We start from the raw sequence: 21,372 nt of genomic DNA, 5'->3' as shown, positions 1-21,372 counted from the left end.
TCTCTCTCTCTCTCTCTCTCTCTCTCTCTCTCTCTCTTTCTCATATTTTACTAGAAAGCAAGACAGTAAAATGATCAAATTTGAACCCTAGAAAGCTCACTCCATAGCTTATTGGGAGATAAGAATGGAAGCAAAAGACCAGTGGGATGATTACTGCAAAATCCACCATGAGTGAGCACAGAGGTCTAGGTAGGGTAGTCAGGGGGAAGAGAGGTGAGCTGATATGAGATACACTTTGCCATACTAACCATAAAATTGTTGATAGGCTCCAGATGGAAGAGTCAGAGAGTCAACACTAATAACAAAAATTACTACCTACAAGGGTGCAGATAGATAGGAGAATAACTTCTGATGCTCTGTAGCACAGAAAGATGACTACGGTTGACAAACTAATTAACTATTTCAAAGTAAACTAAGAGAGGATTCTGAATGTTCCTAATACAAGGAAATAATAAATGTTTAAGGTGAGCTGGGGTTGTGGCTCAGTGGTAGAGTGCTTGCACGTGGGGGGGGCACTGGGTTCGATTCCCAGCACCACATGAAACTAAATAAATAAAATCAAGGTATAAAAAATGTTTAAGGGATAGGTATGATCATTAACCGCTGTGTACATGTATTGAAATGTCACACTGTAGTCCATAAATATGTTCAATTACTATTTATCAATTAAAAGTAAATAAATGTTTTAAAACAAAGGAAAAAGTTCAAAAGACAATAAATACCTTGTAAGCATTGTAAGGAGAGAAAAAAAAGATAATATGTTGTGTTCAGTACGTGCTCGTCCAGTCCCTGTTCCCAGTGATCCACATGAATTTAATTCATATAATTCTCACCGTCACATTGTGAATTACTTACTAGTATTAGCCTCTCTGATTTACGCTGCTTGAGCACAGACAGATAAACAACTTGCCCAAGGTTATACCCCTAGTAGGTGGCACCATTGGAATTGGAATCCAAGCACGAACGCCTAACCATCCCTGGCCTTAAGAATGACGCCAGAACTATTAATGAAGACACACGTAAGAGTTTCTTTCTATTCACTTTTATGCTCCTTGTTTTAGGATTTATATTCCCAGACCCACGTAGCTTCCCTGGCCCCCACGGAACTATGAGTAACCCATTTCGCCAATCTTGGGCGCAAAAGAGAGAGGTGGATGTGGTCCTTGAAGAGGAGCATAGTTAGGTCAAAAGGGGATAAGCCAAGTGGGAATTCTAGTGTGGCTCCTACTATTTGGTGGAGGAGGTGAAGGTTGCTTAGGTACCCCGCTAAGACAGGGCTCTTACGTCACGTATGACGCAAATAAGCGTAAGAGCCGGGGGTGGAGATGTCGTCACCACCCGCCTGCGGTTGGCCGAGTTGCCTTGAGAGGGGCAAGTAGACCCCGCCTTGGAGGTGGGTGGGAAGTGGCAGGCCCCGCCTTGGCTCCGCTGGAAGGCTCCCGCCAGCGTCGCTGCGACTCTGGCGGGGGATCGAGCGCTTGGAGCCTAGAAGGATGCGGCGCCCGCGGCGGCCTGGGGGTCCCGGGGGATCCGGTGGCCTCCGGCTGCTCATCTGCCTCCTGCTGCTGAGCAGCCACCCGGGAGGCTGCAGCGCCATTAGTGCCCACGGTCAGGAGGAAACTTGGGGGGTGGGGGCAATATGGGGCTGGGAGCAAAACTCGGTGCGGGGGTGGGGTGAGGGAAAGTGTCGTGAAGGTAAGAAGCCCGGGTAGAATATGTGTATGGGATGGGGTGGAGGAGGCACAGCGCGACGAGGACGATGAGAGGGACGAAAGGGGCGTAGGCCTGGAGGTGGGGCTGGGAATATGCGGGCGGGACCTAAGAGAAGTGGGCTCAGGAGAAAATTGCTGGTTCAGGAGGAGAAATGGACGTGCATGGGGGTAGAGGGGCTTAGACGGGCTACAGGACCTCGGGAGCAGGTCTTGCCGAGGCACCAGGGAGGTGGTGACCCGTGGTGAAAAATGGGGGGGGGGCAGGGAGGTAGGAAGAGGGAGAGGTAACGGTGATCTCTGGGCGATAAGAGCTGGGGCCCTTAGGCAACCCCTAGAGGATTGGGCTGGGGAAAAGGTCTGGATTTCTCTTTAAGTCTAGAGAGACCGGTTGCTGAGATCTAATCTCCTATAAGAGGGGCCAGCTGGGAGAGGGAGCAGAAGAGGATGAAGAGGGGAGGGTCGTTCTCTGTACCCCTCCCCACAGCCAGGCCTGGTGCTGACTCACATCTGTGCGGACAGAGGCTGTCAGCGCTGACTCACGGGCCGGGGGTGGGGGTGGGAAGGTGGCGCATGGGGGAAGGGGCGCAGCCTCACCATCTGGCGCCCTCTTTCCCCACCCGGGCTTGGAGACCAACCCGCAGGGGTTCTTCCTGTGACGCTGTGGGTTAACAAGATGGAGCGGAGGGGTCAGGTCCTCTGGAGACTCCTCTCCCCTCAACCCCTCCCTCTCCCGCAATTCCCTCCTGACAAGCCCTTCGCGGCTCCAGGCTTCAGCACCACGGACAGCGCAGCGGCACGGGTCTGGAACCGCTTGCCAGGAACACCCTGACCCTCTCCCCCCACGCGGGGGAGGTGTATTAGACTTTCCGCCTCGTCTGAGTTCCAGGCTTAATATTAAGCTTAGGAGGCTTTCGAAGATTTGGGGAAGTAAATTTTCCTTCTGGATTTGGCCAAAAACTCTCCCATAGTAATTTTATGAAAACAACAAGATCCTCTAACACGACTGTCCCCGCCCCCGCCCTTGCCTTGAGCAAGTTGCTTTCCTGTCTGTGCTCAAGCAGCCTAAAGCAGAAAGGCTGCTGCTTCTCAACTCTCAGTAAAGTGACTGGAGGCTCTTAAGGATTCGGACTTTAAAATCCAGAGCCGGATCTCATGCTTTCTTCTCTTCAGGATTCTAGGCCTCTTCCCTACTCTCCTCCCAGATTAAAGGCTTTCTTAGAATGAAAGAATGGGCCCCGTCTGGTTTTCCTGTTTCCCTGCCTTTCCATCCATCCTACCATTCTGTGTGGGGGTGTCTGAGCTTCTGCTTACCTGTCCCTCTACAGGCTGTTTATTTGATCGTAGACTCTGCTCTCACCTCGAAGTATGTATTCAGGGTGAGTAAGACCCAGGCATAGGACTTACAAGACAGAGAGGTACAACAAAAAACAAGTGGGAGTCCCAGAAGGGAGGAGAGGGGACAGTCTTGGGATAAGGAGCCCTGACCTTAAGGAACAAGAGAGAAGGTGGAGAAAGTGCTGTTCATTGGCAACCTGGACTTTGATAGGTCTCTTGTTCAAGATTTCTGATACCACTTTTGTCCTCTTAGATGGCTTGTTTGGACAGTGCCAGGTGGGAGTGGGGCAGGCACGGCCCCTTTTGCAAGTCACCTCCCCAGTTCTCCAACGCTTACAAGGTGTGCTCCGACAGCTCATGTCTCAAGGTAAAATCTGGATGCACTGGAGGAGAGAGATTCAAGCTTGGTTAGATATGAGTGGGGAAGTAAGGGACCACCTGACCCAAAGACTTCTCTTTCTGAAATATTCTTGTCATGCCAACTTCTGGAAACTCACCTTCCTAGATCTTGCTGGAGAAGGGGACAAGAAAAGGATGTGATAAAATCCTAAAGACTGGCTGTTCACGTCTGAACTCTGGATTCTAAAAGCACTGGAAGAAGCCAGCATCTGTCTCTTTAGGTCCAGTTTTACTCACTGGGACTGTCTGAGTGTTCTCCACAGATTCTAAGGTCCTTAGGCAAGAGAACACCCCACTCATTCAATTCATTCATTCAGCTCGTATCTATTGAGTATTTACTATGTGAGGGGGGGCAGGATGAGGGCATAGTTCTAGATGTTGGGGATGTAACAGGGAATAAAACAAAGATCTCTGTCTATTGGGGTTTATGTTTGGAAGATAAGGGGAAGAAACACTATATTAGTTAGAAAATAAGTAGTATGCTAGAAGGTAATAAATGGATATTAGGGTAGGCTAGAAAGTGCCATAGAACATTACAGCAGAATAAAGGGACCTGAAATGGTGAATTAGAAAGCTGCACTATACATTTTTGAATATATTTAAATTTTGAACAGACTGTAAGAAGAAGGGAGAGTTTGCCAGGAGGTTATTCAAGGAAAGAGTGTTTCAGGCAGACCAAACAGCTAGGTCAAAAGCCCTAAGGCAGGAACAAATTTTAGGAACACCATGGATGCCACTGCAACTGATAGAAAAGTGACAGAAAGGAAAAATAAAAGTCACATTTGGGTAAGTAATGGGGGAAGGAATGTAGTCATTGTAGGGACTCAAGGGAATGTATGGCATTGGCTCCACTCTGAGTACAAGAGGAAACCATTGCAGGGTTTTAGCACAGTTGTGCATGATCTAACTTCTATTTTAAAAGAATTATTCTTGCTGCTGTGTTGAGAATACACAGAATGTAGAGAGAATCAAGGTTTGAAGCAGGAAGTCCAGTGAAAGCTGCCATAATAACTTGGGTAAGAGATGAGTGTAGTTTGGACTAGGGCGATGATGAAATATTAGATATGGCTGTAAAAAGAGAAGTCAGAAATGACATCCACATTGTATTGCCCAGACAACTGAATCAGTGGAGATGTCATTAACTATGATGGGGGAAATTGCACACACACACACAAAAAAAACTTTGGGTGAAGTTGGGGGATGTTTAGTTTTTGATATGTTGAGTTTAACATGTCTGTGCAGGTAGGATGGAATTCAAACCTGTGAGATAGGATTTTGAGAGAGAGGACCAGAATAGAGTTATAAATTTGGGATTCTTTGGCATAGAGATGGCAAATATATCTATAAGGTAGATGGCTTAACCAAAGGATTGAGTATATATAAAGAAGAAGACTAAGGATCAAGCCCTGGAGAATTCTTTTTGTGTGTGTGAGAGTGGAGTGTACAGGGATTGAACTCAGGGGTACTCTGTGACTGAACCACATCCCCAGCCATGTTTTGTATTTTTTAAATATCTTTATTTATTTATTTTTATGTGGTCTGAGGATTGAACCCAGTGCCTCACATGTGTGAGGCAGGTGCTCTACCACTGAGCTACAGCCCCAGCCCCCCTATTTTGTATTTTATTTAGAGAGTTGCTTAGTGCCTCATTTTTGCTGAGGCTGGCTTTGAACTCAAGATCCTCCTGCCTCAGCCTCCCGAGCCACTGGAATTACAGGCAGGCACTGCACCTGGCAAGCCCTGGAGAATTCTAATAACCTTTTCCCTGAATTACATTATGAAGTGTCCCATAATACAAGGCCCGAATTCTGAAGGGAGAGGGAAGATGGAAGGAGGGAGTAGTCTCAATGTTCCCATTCATAGTTTAAATGTATGACACATTTTGATTAAACATAAAACATTTGAGGGCTGGGGATGTGGCTCAAGCAGTAGCGCGCTCGCCTGGCATGCGTGCGGCCCGGGTTCGATCCTCAGCACCACATACCAACAAAGATGTTGTGTCCGCCGAGAACTAAAAAAATAAAATATTAAAAATTCTCTCTCTCTCTCTCTCTCTCACTCTCTCTTTAAAAAAAAAACATTTGATATTCTAGTGCAAATATAAATGGCAAATTAGAAAGCTGCAGTGTACATTTTTGAATATATGTAAATTTTGAACAGACTGTAAGGAGAAGGAAGAGTTTGCCAGGACTTTAAGGCCAAAAATACATTCTCCAAGTCAACTGCTCTGTGTGTATGGCTCTGCAGGTCCAGTCCTCAGACTCAGAGGGCTGTATCATCTGGAATCTGTTAGGACCTAGGTGGATGGCCAGTTACCAGGCAGACTTTGTTAACTGTTAGAGTCCAACATGTAAGTTTAGGGGGTACTGTGACCCAGACTCAGCCACAGAAGGAAAGAGACTTTGAAGCTGAGCTTATTTAGGTTAAGAAAGAAGGAGGAGGAAGAAGGTGAAAGGGGAGGAGGAGGAGAAGAAGGAGAAGAAGAAACTTAGAATCGGAAGCCAGTGAGGTAGGAGGAGTGTTCAATGTCCCAGATGCCAAGTGAAAATCTACCAAAGAGGGAGAGATCAACATTGTCAAATGATGATGACAGGTTAAGAAAAATGAGATCTGGGAACTGGCCATTGGATTTAGATAAGCATAATTCACTGCTGACCTTGATGAGAGCAGCTTTGGCAAGTAGTAGTAAAATCCTGAATAGAGGGGCTGGGGCTGGGGCTTAGTGGTAGAGCGCTTGCCTTGCACACGTGAGGCACTGGGTTCGAGGCCCAGCACCACATATAAATAAATAAATAAATAAATAAAATAAAGGTATTGTGTTCATCTACAACTAAAAAAAACTAAAAAAATTAAAAATTAAATAAAATCCTGAATAGAGTAGATTGAGAGGGAATGGGAGGAAAGAAATTGGATAGAGTGTTGTAGATAAGTCTTTCAAGGAATCTTGCTACAAAGAAATGGGATCATAACTGAAGGGAAATGTGATGCCAAATAGTAGTTTTTTAAGATGGAAAAATATTGCATCATGTTTTTATGCTGATGGCAACAATTCAGTAGAAAATGGAGAAGAGGATAAAGTAGGAAATAGGGGAGAATTTCAGGGAGGGTGTTCTGGAGTAGGTAAGAGGGAATAGAATCTAGTGCTCAAGTGGAGGAATTAAGTTTAAATAGGAGCACAGGTAGTTAATCAAATATTAAAAGGCAAGAAGGCAGATAGAGATGTTGGTAGATCCCAGAATATTTGTCAAGAGCACCATAGATTATAAACCCAGAACATGGAAGAAAAAATTAGGGTAGAGAGTGGGAGATTTTTCTTTAAGAATGGGTGGCTGGTCTTTCCTAAGAGCAGAGTTTCATGGGGTTAAAGGGTCAAACAGAAGATCTGCTTCAAGGTAAGATGATGATTATAACAAATATGAGAATGATAATGATGCCAACCCTGATGAGGAGAGGATGTAGAGGTTTAAAGCAAGTGTCCACTGATTTAGAGTTTTCTAAGCACTTTCATTTCCATGGTCACACTTGATCTTCACAATCACATTGTGAGCTATGTGATATTCCCATATGGAAACTGAGGTTCAGGAAAATAATAATAATAGCTATAATAATAGCGTTGTTGAAAGTTCATTATGTGACAGGCACTATTCTATTTAATATATGTTATTTTAGTTAATACAAAAATCTTAGGAGAGGGCCAGGATGGTGGCTCAGGGGTAATGTGCTTGCCTAGCATGCACTGGGTTCAATTCTCAGCACCACATACAAATAAATAAAATAAAGGTCCATCAACAACTAAAATATATATATATATATATTATATATATATAATATATATATAATATATATATTATATATATAATATATATATATATATATATATATATCTTAGGTGATATAAATGCCCATCTTATGGAGGAGAGAATTGAGATAATTGAGGCTCAGCAAACTTCCCAAAATCACTGAATTTCTCAGTGGCAGAGGCAGATTCAAACCCAAGCAGTCTGACTGCAAAAGCTGGACCGGAGGGTGAGAAAAAGCAGCTCATATCACCCTGTGGGTCTCCAGCCTCCTCCACTGCCTCTCTGCTCTGCCAAACTCAATGCACTGCAGTGTAGGGGTTGTGCTTTTTGTGACTGTGCTTTTTGTGACTCCTCACCCACTCTCACCTATCATTGCCCAACAGGATTATCTTGGCATGATGACCTCACACAGTATGTGATCTCCCAGGAAATGGAGCGCATCCCCAGGCTTCGCCCCCCAGAGCCCCGGCCAAGGGACAGGTAGGCAGCCTTTCTCAGCAACCTTAGTGTATTGAGGCTGGTGGTGTGTGGTCTTCTTGATGGTGAGAAGGGAGGGGAAGGGAAGAAGAGGGTACCAAGGTCATCAGACTGAAACACAGATAAAAGAGATTCAGGAATGGTCACTCTCTGACATGCTCACATGCCCAGTAGGAGCTGGGTGCACCCTGGGGATAAAAAAAAAAAAGTATTAAAAATACACTCAAAAACATTATTTGAAAGTTTTAGACCCTGACTCAAAAAAAAAAAAAAAATTAGAAGGGCTGGGGTTGTAGTTCAGCAATAGAGTGCCCTTGCTTTCTATCCCTGGTACCACCAAAAAAGTCATTATTTGATATTTTATAAGAATCATAAAAGAGTCATCTTAGGCAGATTAGAATTTTGTTGAAGTCACTTAACATTCAGTTTCATCACTATGTGGAATTGTTTATGGCAGGAGATATCACCATTTTTCCATGGCTAGGACCTCTAAGGCAGTGTCCAGACCCAGCAAAGCGGAAGAAGAGCAATGAGGTTCACTGAGCTCAGAAGAAAGCATGCGGCAGGGGTGGGGGTGACAGGGCAGTCTTGAATGTTTGAACATAAAACCAGCACACAAGGACAACTAGGCACACTGCAGCCACAGTTCATCTTTAGAGGCTCCAAGCTGCTTTTCCTGCTCCCATTCTGCCCTCCTCCAATCCTAGCCATATGCTTCCCTGGCCCCAGCAGCTCTGTTTGGGGACCTAGGCATGCTTACCAAGGAGGCAGATACCTCAACCCAGGCTTGTCTCTCTGACCTTCCCCAAGTCCTTCTGGTGCATCTCCTGTCCCCTGAGGTCACCTCATTTCTTAAGAGGTCAGGCTTACTTGACCTGTCTGACCCCCTGCCCCCATCTCTTCCTCGTAAGCTCTCTATCCCCTTGCTGCATAAACCATCACACACACACTTTGCTTTCCTCCCCAGATCTGGCTTGGTGCCCAGGAGACCTGGTCCTGCTGGGGAGCTGCTTTCACAGGGCACCCCCACTGGTTCTTCCCCTGCTGCCCAGGGGCTTCCTCGACCTCCCATGGGTGGGGGTGGAGCTGGGGCAGGCTCCCCACTGTCCCCTCTGCAGGCTGAGTTGCTGCCTCCTCTCTTGGAGCATCTTCTGCTGCCCCCGCAGGCTCCCCACCCTGCCCTGAGTTATGAACCTACCTTGTTGCAGCCCTACCTGTTCCACCAGGTGAGCCCTTGACTCTGGCCCTTTCCGTACCTTCCATCCCTCGGTTCTAACTTTTCCCCTTACTGGTATCTCTGAATTTCCACAGTTTGGCTCCCGAGATGGCTCCCGGAGCCCAGAGAGCTCATCAGGAATGGTCAGTGTTGGCCCCCTACCCAAGGCCGAAGCTCCTCCCCTCTTCAGCAGAACTGCATCCAAGGGCATGTTTGGGGCCCATTCTGGTCACTCCTATGGGGACCTTCCTGGGCCCTCACCTGCTCAGCTTTTCCAGGATTCAGCGTTGCTTTACTTGGCCCAGGATTTGCCAGTACCCAACAGGGCTAGGACACCAAGGCTACCAGAGCAAGGGGGCAGCAGTCGGGCAGAAGACTCTTCAGAGGGGTATGAGCAGGAAGGACGAGTGGATCGTGGGGAGAAGCCTCCTTCCCCAGCAGTGCAGCCAGGTAACAGACCTCAGCATCCACCTCCCTGACCAAGGAAGCTGCTTTGGGAGAACCATGGGGTGCCTTCCTGACTACCCATGCATCTGTTGAAGTGTCATCCATACATTTAACTAGTGTCTACTGACAAGGTGATCCATGTAGGCACTAGCATAGATGGGAGTACTGTGGGGTGCGAACTGGATATTATTCTTCATATGAAGAACTGAAATGCCCATAGAGGGCCTAGAGTTTGGTATTGGCTCCAGAGAGTTCTTTTCCCCAAAGTGTGTACAAGGGCTGGGAAGGGGATAGTATCAGTGTCTTATTATTTAAGAAGAATCACTTAAATGTGCTAGTCCACCCTCCCAGTCAGTTCATTCCATCATCTGCCCTAAGCTCTGTGTCTGGCCCCCAGCGGATATAGCCCTGCAGAGACTGGCCACTGTCCTGGCGGGCTATGGAGTGGAGCTGCGTCAACTGACCCCTGAGCAGCTTTCCACGCTCTCGACCCTGCTGCAGCTGCTTCCCAAGGCCACAGGAAGAAATCCAGGTGAGTGTCCAAGCAGCGACTCCCAAATCCAAGGAGGCTTCTAGCCCCACCTGTCAAGACCACAGGGAGAAGCCCAAAGGGAAAGAGTCAGAGTCAAGGTCAGGGGAAGAGAGATTTTTTTCAGACACAGAGTAATTTCCAGCAAACAGCAGGGAGCAAGTGGTAGGGTGATGAAATGAGGAGTTTGATCAAGAAAAGACTAAAGGATGGAAGTAATGGAAAAGAAGATATGGGCAGGGGGACTGGGGGAGACATGAAGAAGGGTGGGTCAATGCTGCTGAGGACACGAGGAGTGCGTGGCCTGTGAGTAGAGGCCAAAAATTGATGGGTAGAGGGAGAACTGAACAAAGAATAGCTTAGAGAGATATGGCCAATGATGAAAGGAGAAGTTAAGAAAGCAGTGCCTTATAAGGCCGAACCAAAGAGGAATGAGGCCATCAATAGAGTCTTGGTCACTAAAACAAGATCAAGGCAGATAGAACAGGCTCAGGGGCTCCAGCCCCTTCTCCCACCTGTGTTGTTGTATAAATGTTGTTCTTGGCCCTTTTCCCCAGACTCTTGTTTTTCCTATCTCTACAGGAGGGATTGTAAATGTTGGAGCTGATGTCAAGAAAGTAAGTTCCCAGCACCTCCCTGACCTGTAAATGTCCCATGGCAGTACACTCCCTTGCTGAAACCTAAATCTCAGAATCAGGACTTAGAATCTGTATCCTCCAGTCCCTCATCTTGGGCCCAGAGAGCTCAAGTCATTGTCTGTAGTTTTATATCAAGCTGTTGGCAGAGCTGAAATTAGAAACCAGAATTCTTGATTCATTCCTCTTTCACTAAAATCCTTTCAGACTATTCTCTGGGGATTCCTGCAGCAAGAGAAGAGTTGAGAGAAGGCAGGCTCTGACCATCTGTAGCTGGAGGAGCTCTGCTTCTCTCCATTTTAGGTGTCAGACTTCCAAGATATTGTAGCTGAACAAAAAGTCTTAAAAACATTGCCTGCTGTTCATCTTTTAACCTCACCCCAGCTTTTCTGGCTCAGAAGTTCCTCCCACTCCTCCAACTCCATCCCATGGATAATTACAAATCATGTTTACTCATTCAATCTTTTATTCATTCCTTCATCCACTTGGCTCACATTTCTGGATGCACTATCTATACCCAGCGCTGCACCAGGCCCTGGCTTAAGTTCCACTGTGGAAAGCTCAAGAGTCCAGGGTGTGGCCCCCCTCCCACAAACCCCTCCACTGTAGGTAGTCCACACCTTCATTCTCTCTTCTAACAGACAATGGAGGAGCAGGTGCAGGGTGGAGACAGAGCAGAACCTCCACCCCCCACCCCCTCCCTGCCTGGGTACCCCACTGCCAGCCCTATCTCCAATAAAGACCAGCAGCTGCTGAGCCCTGCCTCCTCTGAGTCCCCCAAAGCTGTGAGTCTCCCCGCTACACCTGTCCTGCTGGAGAAGAAAAGTTCATTGGGCCAAATCCAGCCCACAGTGGTGGGACAACCTTTAGCTCGGCCATCAGCAGAAGAGTATGGCTACATCGTCACTGACCAGAAGTAAGGGCTCCAGCTCAGAGAAACCTTTCAGTCCCTTGGGGTTGGGCTGGCCCATATGGCGGGAAGCAAAAGCAGAAATCCAAATGTGAAAGACAGGGAGGTGGTAGCAGCTCTGCATCCCTGGAGGTGGCTTGTTTTAAGAAAGTGACTGAGAATATCCCCACTTTCCTTCCTCTGCCTGCTACCCGCCTCCAGACCCCTGAGCCTGGCTGCAGGAGTGAAGCTGCTGGAGATCCTGGCTGAGCATGTGCACATGTCCTCAGGCAGCTTCATCAACATCAGGTGGGGCAGCTATCTTAATGGGGCAGTGGCAGGGGTCTGGAAGACAGCTTGAGCCCTACAGTGGCTGGAGGAAAGGAAGACAAGTTCTGGGGTCAGACTCAGGGGAGGAAAGGAAGACAAGTTCTGGGGTCAGAGATGCTCCCAGCTGTACTGAAGGTACAGCCACACCTATCCTTGCTGCTGGTTCCATTCATTATCTGCCTGTCATCAGACACCACTGTGGGGGCATCCCTGACCTGCTCCAGCCCCATCCTTTAATGGGGAGAGAGCCAGAGTTGGCCTCTCTGTTAGAACCTGGTGTCTAGGGTAGGTGAGGCAGTAACATAGCACCTACTTGGCAGTGTGGTGGGACCGGCCCTCACCTTCCGCATCCGGCACAATGAACAGAACCTGTCTTTGGCGGATGTGACCCAGCAAGCTGGTAAATACAACCTCACAACCTCAATACAACCACAACCTCAAGCCCAGGCTTGACCCTCGACCCAGTCCTAATATCCAGGCCCGGGGCTGATGCTTCCTTTAAATATCCCCGGCCCACATGCCATCTAGGCCCTACCTGCCACCTGGCATAGTTTGACATGGGATGGAGACCATATAGGACTGAAGAGAGCCTGACCTGTGTCCTCTCTGCAGGGCTGGTGAAGTCTGAACTGGAAGAACAGACAGGGCTCCAGATATTACAGACAGGAGTGGGACAGGTAGGCACTATCCCAGGGGGCTGACGTTGTCCACAAGAGATGGAGGCAAACTTTGATAGTACAACTGAGCAGAAACCTCATTTATCTGGCTGGCCAGCCCCCCACCCCACCTTTGCCAACCAGCCCCTCCCCATGCATTTCCTTTTATGGCCAGCAGATGGCCCCAGTGGCTCCTCCTCCCTGTGGGACCAGCCTTTGTTTTTTTTTTTTTAATTATTTTATTGTTGGTTGTTCAAAACATTACATAGTTCTTAATATACCATATTTCACAGATTGATTCAAGTGGGTTATGAACTCCCATTTTTACCCCGTATACAGATTGCTGTGTCACATCAGTTACATTTCCATTGATTTACAAATTGCCTTCCTAGTGACTGATGTATTCTGCTGTCTATCCCATTCTCCACTGTCCCCCCTCCCCTCCCCTCCCCTCCCCTCCCCTTCTCTCTCTCCATCCCCTCTACTATAAATCGTTTCTTCCACTTATATAATTTTTCTCCTACTCCTCCTTTCCTCTTATATGTAATTGTGTATAACCCTGAGGCTCACCTTCCAATTCCATGCAATTTCCCTTAACTCTCCCTTTCCCTCCCGCCTATCATCCCTGTTTAATGTTAATCTTCTTCTCCAGCTCTTCGTCTCTACCCTGTCCTTGGTTACTCCCCTTATATCAAAGAAGACATTTGACATTTGTTTTTTAAGGATTGGCTAGCTTCACTTAGCATAATCTGCTCTAATGCCATCCATTTCCCTCCAAATTCTATGATTTTGTCATTTCTTATTGCAGAGTAATACTCCATTGTGTATAAATGCCACATTTTTTTAATCCATTCATCTATTGAAGGGCTTCTAGGTTAGTTCCACAATCTTGCTATCGTGAATTGCGCTGCTATGAACATCGATATAGCAGTGTCCCTGTAGCATGCTCTTGTTAGGTCATTAGGGAATAGACCGAGAAGGGGAATAGCTGGGTCAAATGGTGGTTCCATTCCCAGCTTTCCAAGAAATCTCCATACTGCTTTCCAAATTGGCTGCACCATTTTGCAGTGGGACCAGCCTTTTAAAGAAAGGCCTATGCTTGGAAGAACTGAGATGCCCTTGGTCTCCTGCAACAAAGTCTCTCAATTCTAAGGGGAAACTTGGCACAGAAGAAACACAATACTCAAAATATGTTTCTAGTCAACATCTAATACTTATGCCTCACACTCCAGTATTCCGTTCTGCTAGTTCCTTCCCCACTTCTTTCTGTCTTTATATGGAAATCTTTCTGAAGGAAGTCACCCCCAGTGTCTCTGGCACTTGAGTTGTCTGATGGGGATTGAGAAGGAGTATCTGAGCCATTCTGACCTCACAGCTTTGCCCCAGGAAATGTCCTAGCAAGGATCAGGACAGGGGCATGGGTGACAAGCAGCACCTAAGTCCACCCCCCAACACACACCACTTCCTCCCTTCCTGATTCTGGCTTTGTTCCTACAGAGGGAGGAGGCAGCCGCAGTCCTTCCCCGACCAGCCCACAGCACCTCTCCCATGCGCTCAGTGCTGCTTACTCTGGTGGCCCTGGCAGGTGTTGCTGGGCTACTAGTGGCTTTGGCAGTGGCTCTGTGTATGCGCCAGCACTCGAGACAGCGGGACAAGGAGCGCCTGGCAGCCCTGGGGCCTGAGGGAGCCCATGGTGACACTACTTTTGAGTACCAGGTGTGAAATCCCAGAAGGTTGTCAAGGGGAGGAAGAGCAAGGGGCTGAGGAGTCTGGGTCTTGCTTGGAGTGAAGGTGGGAGTGCAATGGCGAGCGAGTTGTCATCCCTAGGAATGTCCAGGCAGAGACTGAAGAGGGTCCAGCAGGTGTTGTGAGGGAATTTCTGAATGAATGGGAATTCCCACATGGAGCAGATATTTCCAGAAATTCATTCCAATGCTATGATTCTGAGGGTCTAGGATTTCACCCTGTAATATCTGAGGTTGTTATAAGCCACACGCAAGCAGAAAACTCTGACAAGGATGAGGGCCAGGGTAGAAGATTCTACCTCAGAGGAGTTGGGTTCAAGGGTGTGCCTAGAGACCTAGACTTGAACCTAGGCCCCTGTTGAAAGGCTTCAGAGGACCCGTAGGCCTCACCTGATTCTTCTTCCTCTGCAGGACCTATGTCGCCAGCACATGGCCACAAAGTCCCTGTTCAACCGGGCAGAGGGTCCACCAGAGCCTTCGAGGGTGAGCAGTGTGTCCTCCCAGTTCAGTGATGCGGCTCAGGCCAGCCCCAGCTCCCACAGCAGCACACCATCCTGGTGCGAGGAGCCTGCCCAGGCCAACATGGACATCTCCACGGGACACATGATTCTGGTCAGGACAGGGCTTGGGTCCTGAAAGGGGAGGGAACAGGATGGTGGGAGAATTAGGACTGGCGGTGTAGGCCAGAGCCTCGCTGTGGTGCCCCTGCAGGCGTACATGGAGGACCACCTGCGGAACCGGGACCGCCTGGCCAAGGAGTGGCAAGCTCTGTGTGCCTACCAAGCAGAGCCGAACACCTGTGCCACTGCCCAGGGAGAGGGCAACATCAAGAAGAACCGCCATCCAGACTTCCTGCCCTGTAAGTGAGCCCTGACTAGCCTGGCCCCCGCTCTCTGCTGGGACCTCTGAAGGGCTGTGAGGAAAGCGCTGGGCTCCTGGCTTAGGCTGAGTGGCAGAGGTGCCAGGACCCCAGTGACCAGAGGGTCATCTGGGGTGGGATGTCGGGTCTGTGCAGATGATCATGCCCGCATCAAGCTGAAGGTGGAAAGCAGCCCTTCTCGAAGTGATTACATCAACGCCAGCCCCATTGTGAGTGGCCCTGACTCCATCCTCCTCCTCTGCCCCATTTGTGTCCTGCCTTTCTTGACTTCATTCTCTGTGGTCACCTCCTACCTCACCCAAGTCCCTGGAATTGTGGGGCTGATATTTTAGTATGGAAATAAGGGCTTCTCTGTCTTCCCTGGCCTGGTCTCTTTGACCAAGCCTCTCCATAGTAGCAGTGCCCATTCTGGCTCTTGATGTATCTTCCTGCCCTCAGATTGAACATGACCCGCGGATGCCAGCCTACATAGCTACACAGGGTCCGCTGTCCCATACCATCGCTGACTTCTGGCAGGTGGGCTCTTGGAATGACCTCTAGGGACCAGGGGACTTTGTGGTCAGTAAGGGCCAGTCAGGTTACAGTGGGAGGTTAGAGTGCAGTTTATCTGGGTCTCTGTCCACAGATGGTATGGGAGAGTGGCTGCACTGTCATCGTCATGCTGACTCCACTGGTGGAGGATGGTGTCAAGCAGTGTGACCGCTACTGGCCAGATGAAGGCTCCTCTCTGTATCACGTATATGAGGTCAGCAGGGTCCCCACACCAAGGAGAAGACAAGAGTGGAGGGGGGCAGATGAATGATGGCCTGCCTAGTCATTCATGTATTTATATGAATATATGTGCATAGACACATATATGTACATTATATATATATGCATACACATACCTACATATACATATATATCTGCCTGTATGTCCTGTCTAGGGTCAAAAAAGTGTTTATAGGGACTTAGAATAAAAGTATAGAAATAAAACCACTGAAACTGAGATAAGAAGCTAAGAGCCATGATTATGTGAGACAGAGAAAATAAGTATACCCAAAATCAGAGAATAAGACCTACTTTAATTGAGCCTAACTGAGCTCTGAGTTTCCCAATGGCCAAAGCAAAGAAAGAAATATCACCAGTCACACATGTTGCTTATGTAAAATAGAAAAAAAAATGTGTTCTCATTGGATGAGAAGATAGATAGGTATGGGGGGAGGAGACAGAGACAAAGCAGGGGAAGGCAGCAGAGATTCCAGACAAATGGGAGACAGTGATCCCCTGTAAGACAAGGGATCTTAAGAACACAATAGAAGTTTCTCATGGCCAGATAATCCCGGATAGTACTTTTTTCATTATCAATGAGTACTCTATAGTCTTTGTTCTTTATAAGCCTTTTGTCGGTCCTGCTCATGGGTAAAGGAAAAAATTGAATAGAAATATTATGAAATTTCATCAAGGTTTGTGATCGACTAGCACACTTTGGAAGACCTGTGAGAAGGAGCAAGGAGAGGCTCCAACCTCTGGAAGCTCACAGTAATAGTTGTTCTGGATGGAAAAGTCACCAGTTGTCCTGAGCAGTAGATAAACGACATAGGCTGCCAGGGTTCTTGAGGACAGCTGGGACAGGTGGGGCGGTGTGGAGTGGTACATTGCCTGAAGAATTTCTGGAGCGAGGTGGAGACCCCCGAGGCCCGGGGTGCGAGGGATGCGTGCACAGCCTGGAGGCGGGAGCGTTCCTGCGGCGCTCAGGTCCCGCGGTCCCGGGCAGGTGAACCTGGTGTCGGAGCACATCTGGTGCGAAGACTTCCTGGTGCGAAGCTTCTACCTGAAGAACGTGCAGACCCAGGAGACGCGGACGCTCACGCAGTTCCACTTCCTCAGCTGGCCGGCAGAGGGCACTCCGGCCTCCACCCGGCCGCTGCTGGACTTCCGCAGGTGAAAAGCTCGACGAGGGGCTGGACTCCCTCGTGTCCCCTTGGCCATCCAGCTCCTCCTGGAGCCCCAGGTCTAATTTGGAGCCTCGGCCCTTGACCCCTGCCTCCCGCCCACCACCCTCTCGCCCAAAGCCATCCCCAGCCCGTGACTGGTCTCAGTCTGGCCAGCTGTGTGCTTCTCCCACCCTCTCTTTCTCCCTGCCTCTCTGTGGCTGCCTCCTAATTTCCCAGCTTCCCTGCAAAAGGGCAAACGTTGTTTGTAGCTGCCCTCCCTGTCTCCGCTCCTCCACTGGGCTTTGCTTCCTGCCCTGCCACCCTGCAAATTTCTCCCACCTTCCTTCTTTCCATCCCTCCCTCGTGGCCACTATCGATTCTGTGATCTGCAGCTAGTATTCTCACTCTAGATGCATAGTTACAAGGGGAGCCGAAAAGCAGCTGAAAGCCAAGGGCAAGAGTACAGAAAGGACTGAGACTGTCAGAGGGAGGGCAGTAGGGTGTCTGTCTTGGGAACTCCTTGGAGCAGGGGCAGAAGCTAACTGAGGAGGGCTGGGGTTGTAGTTCGGTGGTAGAGCACTTGCCTTAGCATGTGTGAGGTCCTGGGTTCAATCCCCAGAATGGGGGAGAGGGAGAGAAGCTGAGGGACTCAACCTATTGTGACACTGGAACCAAGATCAGGCCAGAACTCCAGCGTCCCCTGCCCTTCCCCAGCCAGGCAGGTGGCTGGGAAGCAGGGCCTCTCTGCCCTGCAGTTATTGTGTGTTGCCAGTCTCTTGCCAGGCTGGCCTGGGTCTCTGGGCAGAGAATCAGAGTTAGGGTGGGGACCTGGGTATACTTTTTGAACATGAGGACAACTAGAGTCCCTGGATGGGAGCATATCTAAAAAGCAATGCCAGAGTGTTGGAGCTATTTCCATTTTTGACCTTTAAAAATCCTGATCAGGCTGAGGGTGTAGCTCAGCTGTGGAGTGCTTGCATAGCATGTGTGAGGCTCTGGGTTGCATCCCAGCACTGCCAAAAAAATTAAAAATCCTGATAGGACCTTACATCGATCTGTTTTAGGGCTGCATATATAAGCTAAAGGTTTGTAAGCTAGGCTAGAATTATGCAAATTCAGTTGGAATGAGACATCCAGAACAAATTAATCATTTTGGTGAAGGCCCACCAGAGGGAAGGCAAATTAATAAAGGAAGTCCTAGAAAGTAACCCTGGGCAAGTTTCTTGGCCTCCCTCTGTTCTCTTACCTGTGAAATGAGGCTGATGACACATACTTTAGGGGACTGTTACAAGATTTAATAGGATCAAACATGTAAAATCTAGTTGTACATAGCAAGGACTCAGTTAATTCCAGATACTATTTATGATCATTATTATGAACCAGCTGAAAACCATCATTGTGACCCCCATTCAACCCCAGCCTTCTGATGCACCCACCAGTATGCTAGAAAGCCACGTGGACTCCTGTAAAACCATTCAAAGTCCTCTGGTCCCTTAGCTGGAGGATCACTAAGTCCCAAGTTCCTCCTGAAACAATCTGACCCCTAAGAAGTTCCTCCCTATCCTGGGGGTATTAGGAGTCTGCCAGTGACTCTCAAAGATGGAAGGTTATAAGGGATGATGGAAGGTTAGATAAGGCCACTGAGGGAGGGAGAAACCCCTGCTCTTTGCTGAACTGTGGTCAAGGGTAGAGAGAAGCATCCAAAGTCCAAGTGGACCCTAAGTCTGAATATAACCGAGACATAGAATGCCCAGGCAGAGGTGAGGTTGATTCAGGGAGACATGCGACAACCCAGTGTTCAGAGATGAGTGGTTTTCCTCCCTTGGCCAGAGGAAGTGTGTGCCCAGTGTGACCTGACGTCACTGCTGGTGATGACTATTAGGAGTCTGAATGAGGAGGGGCGTGGTCTGGGTGTTTGTAGAGGATGAGCAGAATAATGCCCTTGAAGTCACCCCTTGGATTCTGGCAGAGGCAGCTATTAATGTTATTGTGTGTTGTCATGATTAGTAGCTATCATTTATTGAGCACCCACTGTGTGCCATATCTTGCACTTAGTCCTTTACATAGATTTCTTGTGATTGTCATAAGAACCTTAAGGAAAAGATTACTATTATTATATCCCCCACTTTACAGGTAAGAAATTTGAGGTTCAAAGAGGTTAAATCCAGGAACATAGCTTGGGCACTAGCTCTTAAGTGACAAGTCAACCCCAGTGCCACCCACACAAGTTCTTGATTCTTTGCCTCCAGCCCTGACTTCTTTCTCCAACCCTCTTCCCACTGCCCTGGCCATGGGGTGGGGTGGGAGGAGGCAGACGATAAGGCCAACAGGTGTGTTCTGGGCTCCCTTCCTCACTGCTGGTGCCCAGTGGCGCTCACAGCCATTTCTCATTGCAGGAAGGTGAACAAGTGCTACCGGGGCCGCTCCTGCCCCATCATCGTGCATTGCAGGTTGGTGGGGACAAAAAGTACAGGGCAGCCCAGGCTTGGAGAGTCCCCGGGCTGGAGTCTTCCTGATTCCCATCCTTCTTTGGCCTTGCTCCCTCTGTACATCTCCCATGCACATTGCCGGCCTGTCCCCTTAAGACTGGCACACTCTAGTCCACAGACTAAATCTGGCATAGCCTGTTTTTAGTCTTGTTGTTTAGTGGCCCATGAGCCATGGTTGAAGGGGGGAAAAAAGAATGTGACAGAGACTCTCTGTGACCCTTTCCACAGAAAGTTGGCCAAACAAAAGCCTGGCCCCTGGTTAGGGAGGGCTGTTCCCCCCACCCGCTGGTGTCTCCTCCACAGGACTGACCCATGGCTCTCCTTTTGGGTTGTTCCAGTGCCCAGGGATACCCCACAGTTCACAGGCTCCCCTCTCTTGGCCCAAGCCCAGGGCCCAGGCACTATGACCTTTCTCTTATCCGTGGCTCACTAGCGCCCTCCCCGGGCCCACCTTAATGGATCAACCAGTGTTGTCTCCAACCCAAACTTCCAGGCCTCCTCTACCCCTCTCCCCCATTCTGCTGGGCCCCTCTGCTAAGCCTGTCAACAATTCCTCCTGTTTCAGTGATGGTGCAGGGAGGACTGGCACCTACATCCTCATTGACATGGTACTGAACCGCATGGCAAAAGGTAAGGACCATCCCCACAGTGCTCGAAGCTCTAGGGCGGTGGCTTGAGGCTCCCCAGCACCAGGTGCCTGGGAGCTCATGGAGGAGCAGTCTGTCAGGCTTCCAGGCTTTGCCCCATCCTCCATGCCACCCCCCACCTCTGGATGCCCCGGGATTTCTTTGCCCTAGCCTCCTCTGGACACCCCTGCAGCCCGGTGTTCTACCCTTTTTCCAGGAGTAAAGGAGATTGACATTGCTGCCACCCTGGAACATGTCCGTGACCAGCGACCTGGCCTTGTCCGCTCTAAGGTGACTGTGCCTTCCTGCCCTGACTCTAGCTGCCACCCTTCCCTAGCAGCCATGTCAGCCACCCTGGGGACAGCAGCAGCAGCCTGCTTCTCCCTTCTACCTCTGGACTTCCCTAGGAGGCTCTCCTCCTCCCAAGAAACCTGCCCAGTACCCCCATCTGTGGAAAACCCCAGGGCAAAAACATAGACCAGGTCTCCCCATGACTCTCCTGTCATTGCCCTTCCTCAGGACCAGTTTGAATTTGCCCTGACAGCTGTGGCAGAGGAGGTGAACGCCATCCTCAAGGCCCTACCCCAGTGAGACACCCACGCCCCCTAGTGGGCAGCCCAGCCTCAGTTCCTTCTGCCTGTGTGAGCATCTATCTGTATATCTACTCCTCACCCCAGCCCACCACCTTGGTCCCTCTGGGCCCACCCAGCCCTTCCAAGAGCAGTGTGCAAGGGAGGAGAAGTGGGAAGGGCAGGCCTGTCCAGCCTCACACATGCCGGAGTTGGGGTAGCTTCTGGGGGAGCTGGCAGTGGCCAGGAGGAGAGGAGAGGCCGTGGGCAGCAAGCCTACCCAGAGCCTTCTCCTGCCTGAATTCCCTGGCCCCTCTTTGTGGTTCTGGATGCTCCCGACACCTCCGTGTATTTCCCTGGCCTGCTGTGTGGACAGAGCGGGGTGGGGTGCACCAGCTTTCCCAGCCCTGCTGCTGTTGGCCTGCCACCTTGAACCCCACAAGGGGACTCTCCTCCCTGCCCCCAGGCCTCCTCTCTCTGCCCTCCCACCATGTGCCAGTCAACCTCTCTCCCTCTGGCACAAGAGAGCATTTCTAGAAAAATCTACTTTTGTATCAATGTGAATAAAGTTAGTGTTGTCTGTGCATCTGCAACCCTGACTCCTTCGTGTTTCTGTCTGCTCTGCTTCCAGACCAGCCTCAGCCCTGGTCCCAGCTGAGCCCTTTCCATCTCTCCTTAGAGGATGGGACACTGCAGCCTGGAGGCTCGCTTCCCTCCGTCTG

At 49.3% G+C, this 21,372-nt stretch overlaps 1 protein-coding gene across 2 annotated transcripts; it reads left to right on the top strand.

Moving 5' to 3' along the window:
- Positions 1-1,483: 1,483 nt before the first annotated feature.
- On the top strand, positions 1,484-21,126 carry PTPRN (protein tyrosine phosphatase receptor type N). 2 transcript variants are annotated; one of them, XM_081262024.1, is made up of 23 exons: positions 1,484-1,608; positions 3,038-3,088; positions 3,301-3,414; positions 7,630-7,726; positions 8,691-8,949; positions 9,035-9,389; positions 9,784-9,918; positions 10,498-10,532; positions 11,192-11,466; positions 11,662-11,748; positions 12,090-12,169; positions 12,382-12,446; positions 13,923-14,141; positions 14,582-14,782; positions 14,882-15,029; positions 15,186-15,259; positions 15,489-15,566; positions 15,676-15,795; positions 16,807-16,973; positions 19,363-19,416; positions 20,021-20,085; positions 20,299-20,372; positions 20,601-21,126. In XM_081262024.1, exons 1-23 carry the CDS (start codon positions 1,494-1,496, stop codon positions 20,670-20,672), a joined length of 2,940 nt encoding a protein of 979 aa, XP_081118150.1. In that variant the 5' UTR covers positions 1,484-1,493; the 3' UTR covers positions 20,673-21,126. The 2 variants fall into 2 exon arrangements, with proteins under 2 accessions (XP_081118150.1, XP_081118151.1); XM_081262025.1 differs by lacking the exon at positions 11,662-11,748.
- The last annotated feature ends 246 nt before the right edge of the window (positions 21,127-21,372 follow it).

Source organism: Spermophilus citellus (genome assembly GCF_964194105.1).
Source record: "Spermophilus citellus genome assembly, chromosome: 11".
Lineage (NCBI taxonomy): Eukaryota > Metazoa > Chordata > Mammalia > Rodentia > Sciuridae > Spermophilus > Spermophilus citellus.
Note: the sequence above shows the minus strand (reverse complement) of the source record. Positions and strands in the feature narration are given on the sequence as shown.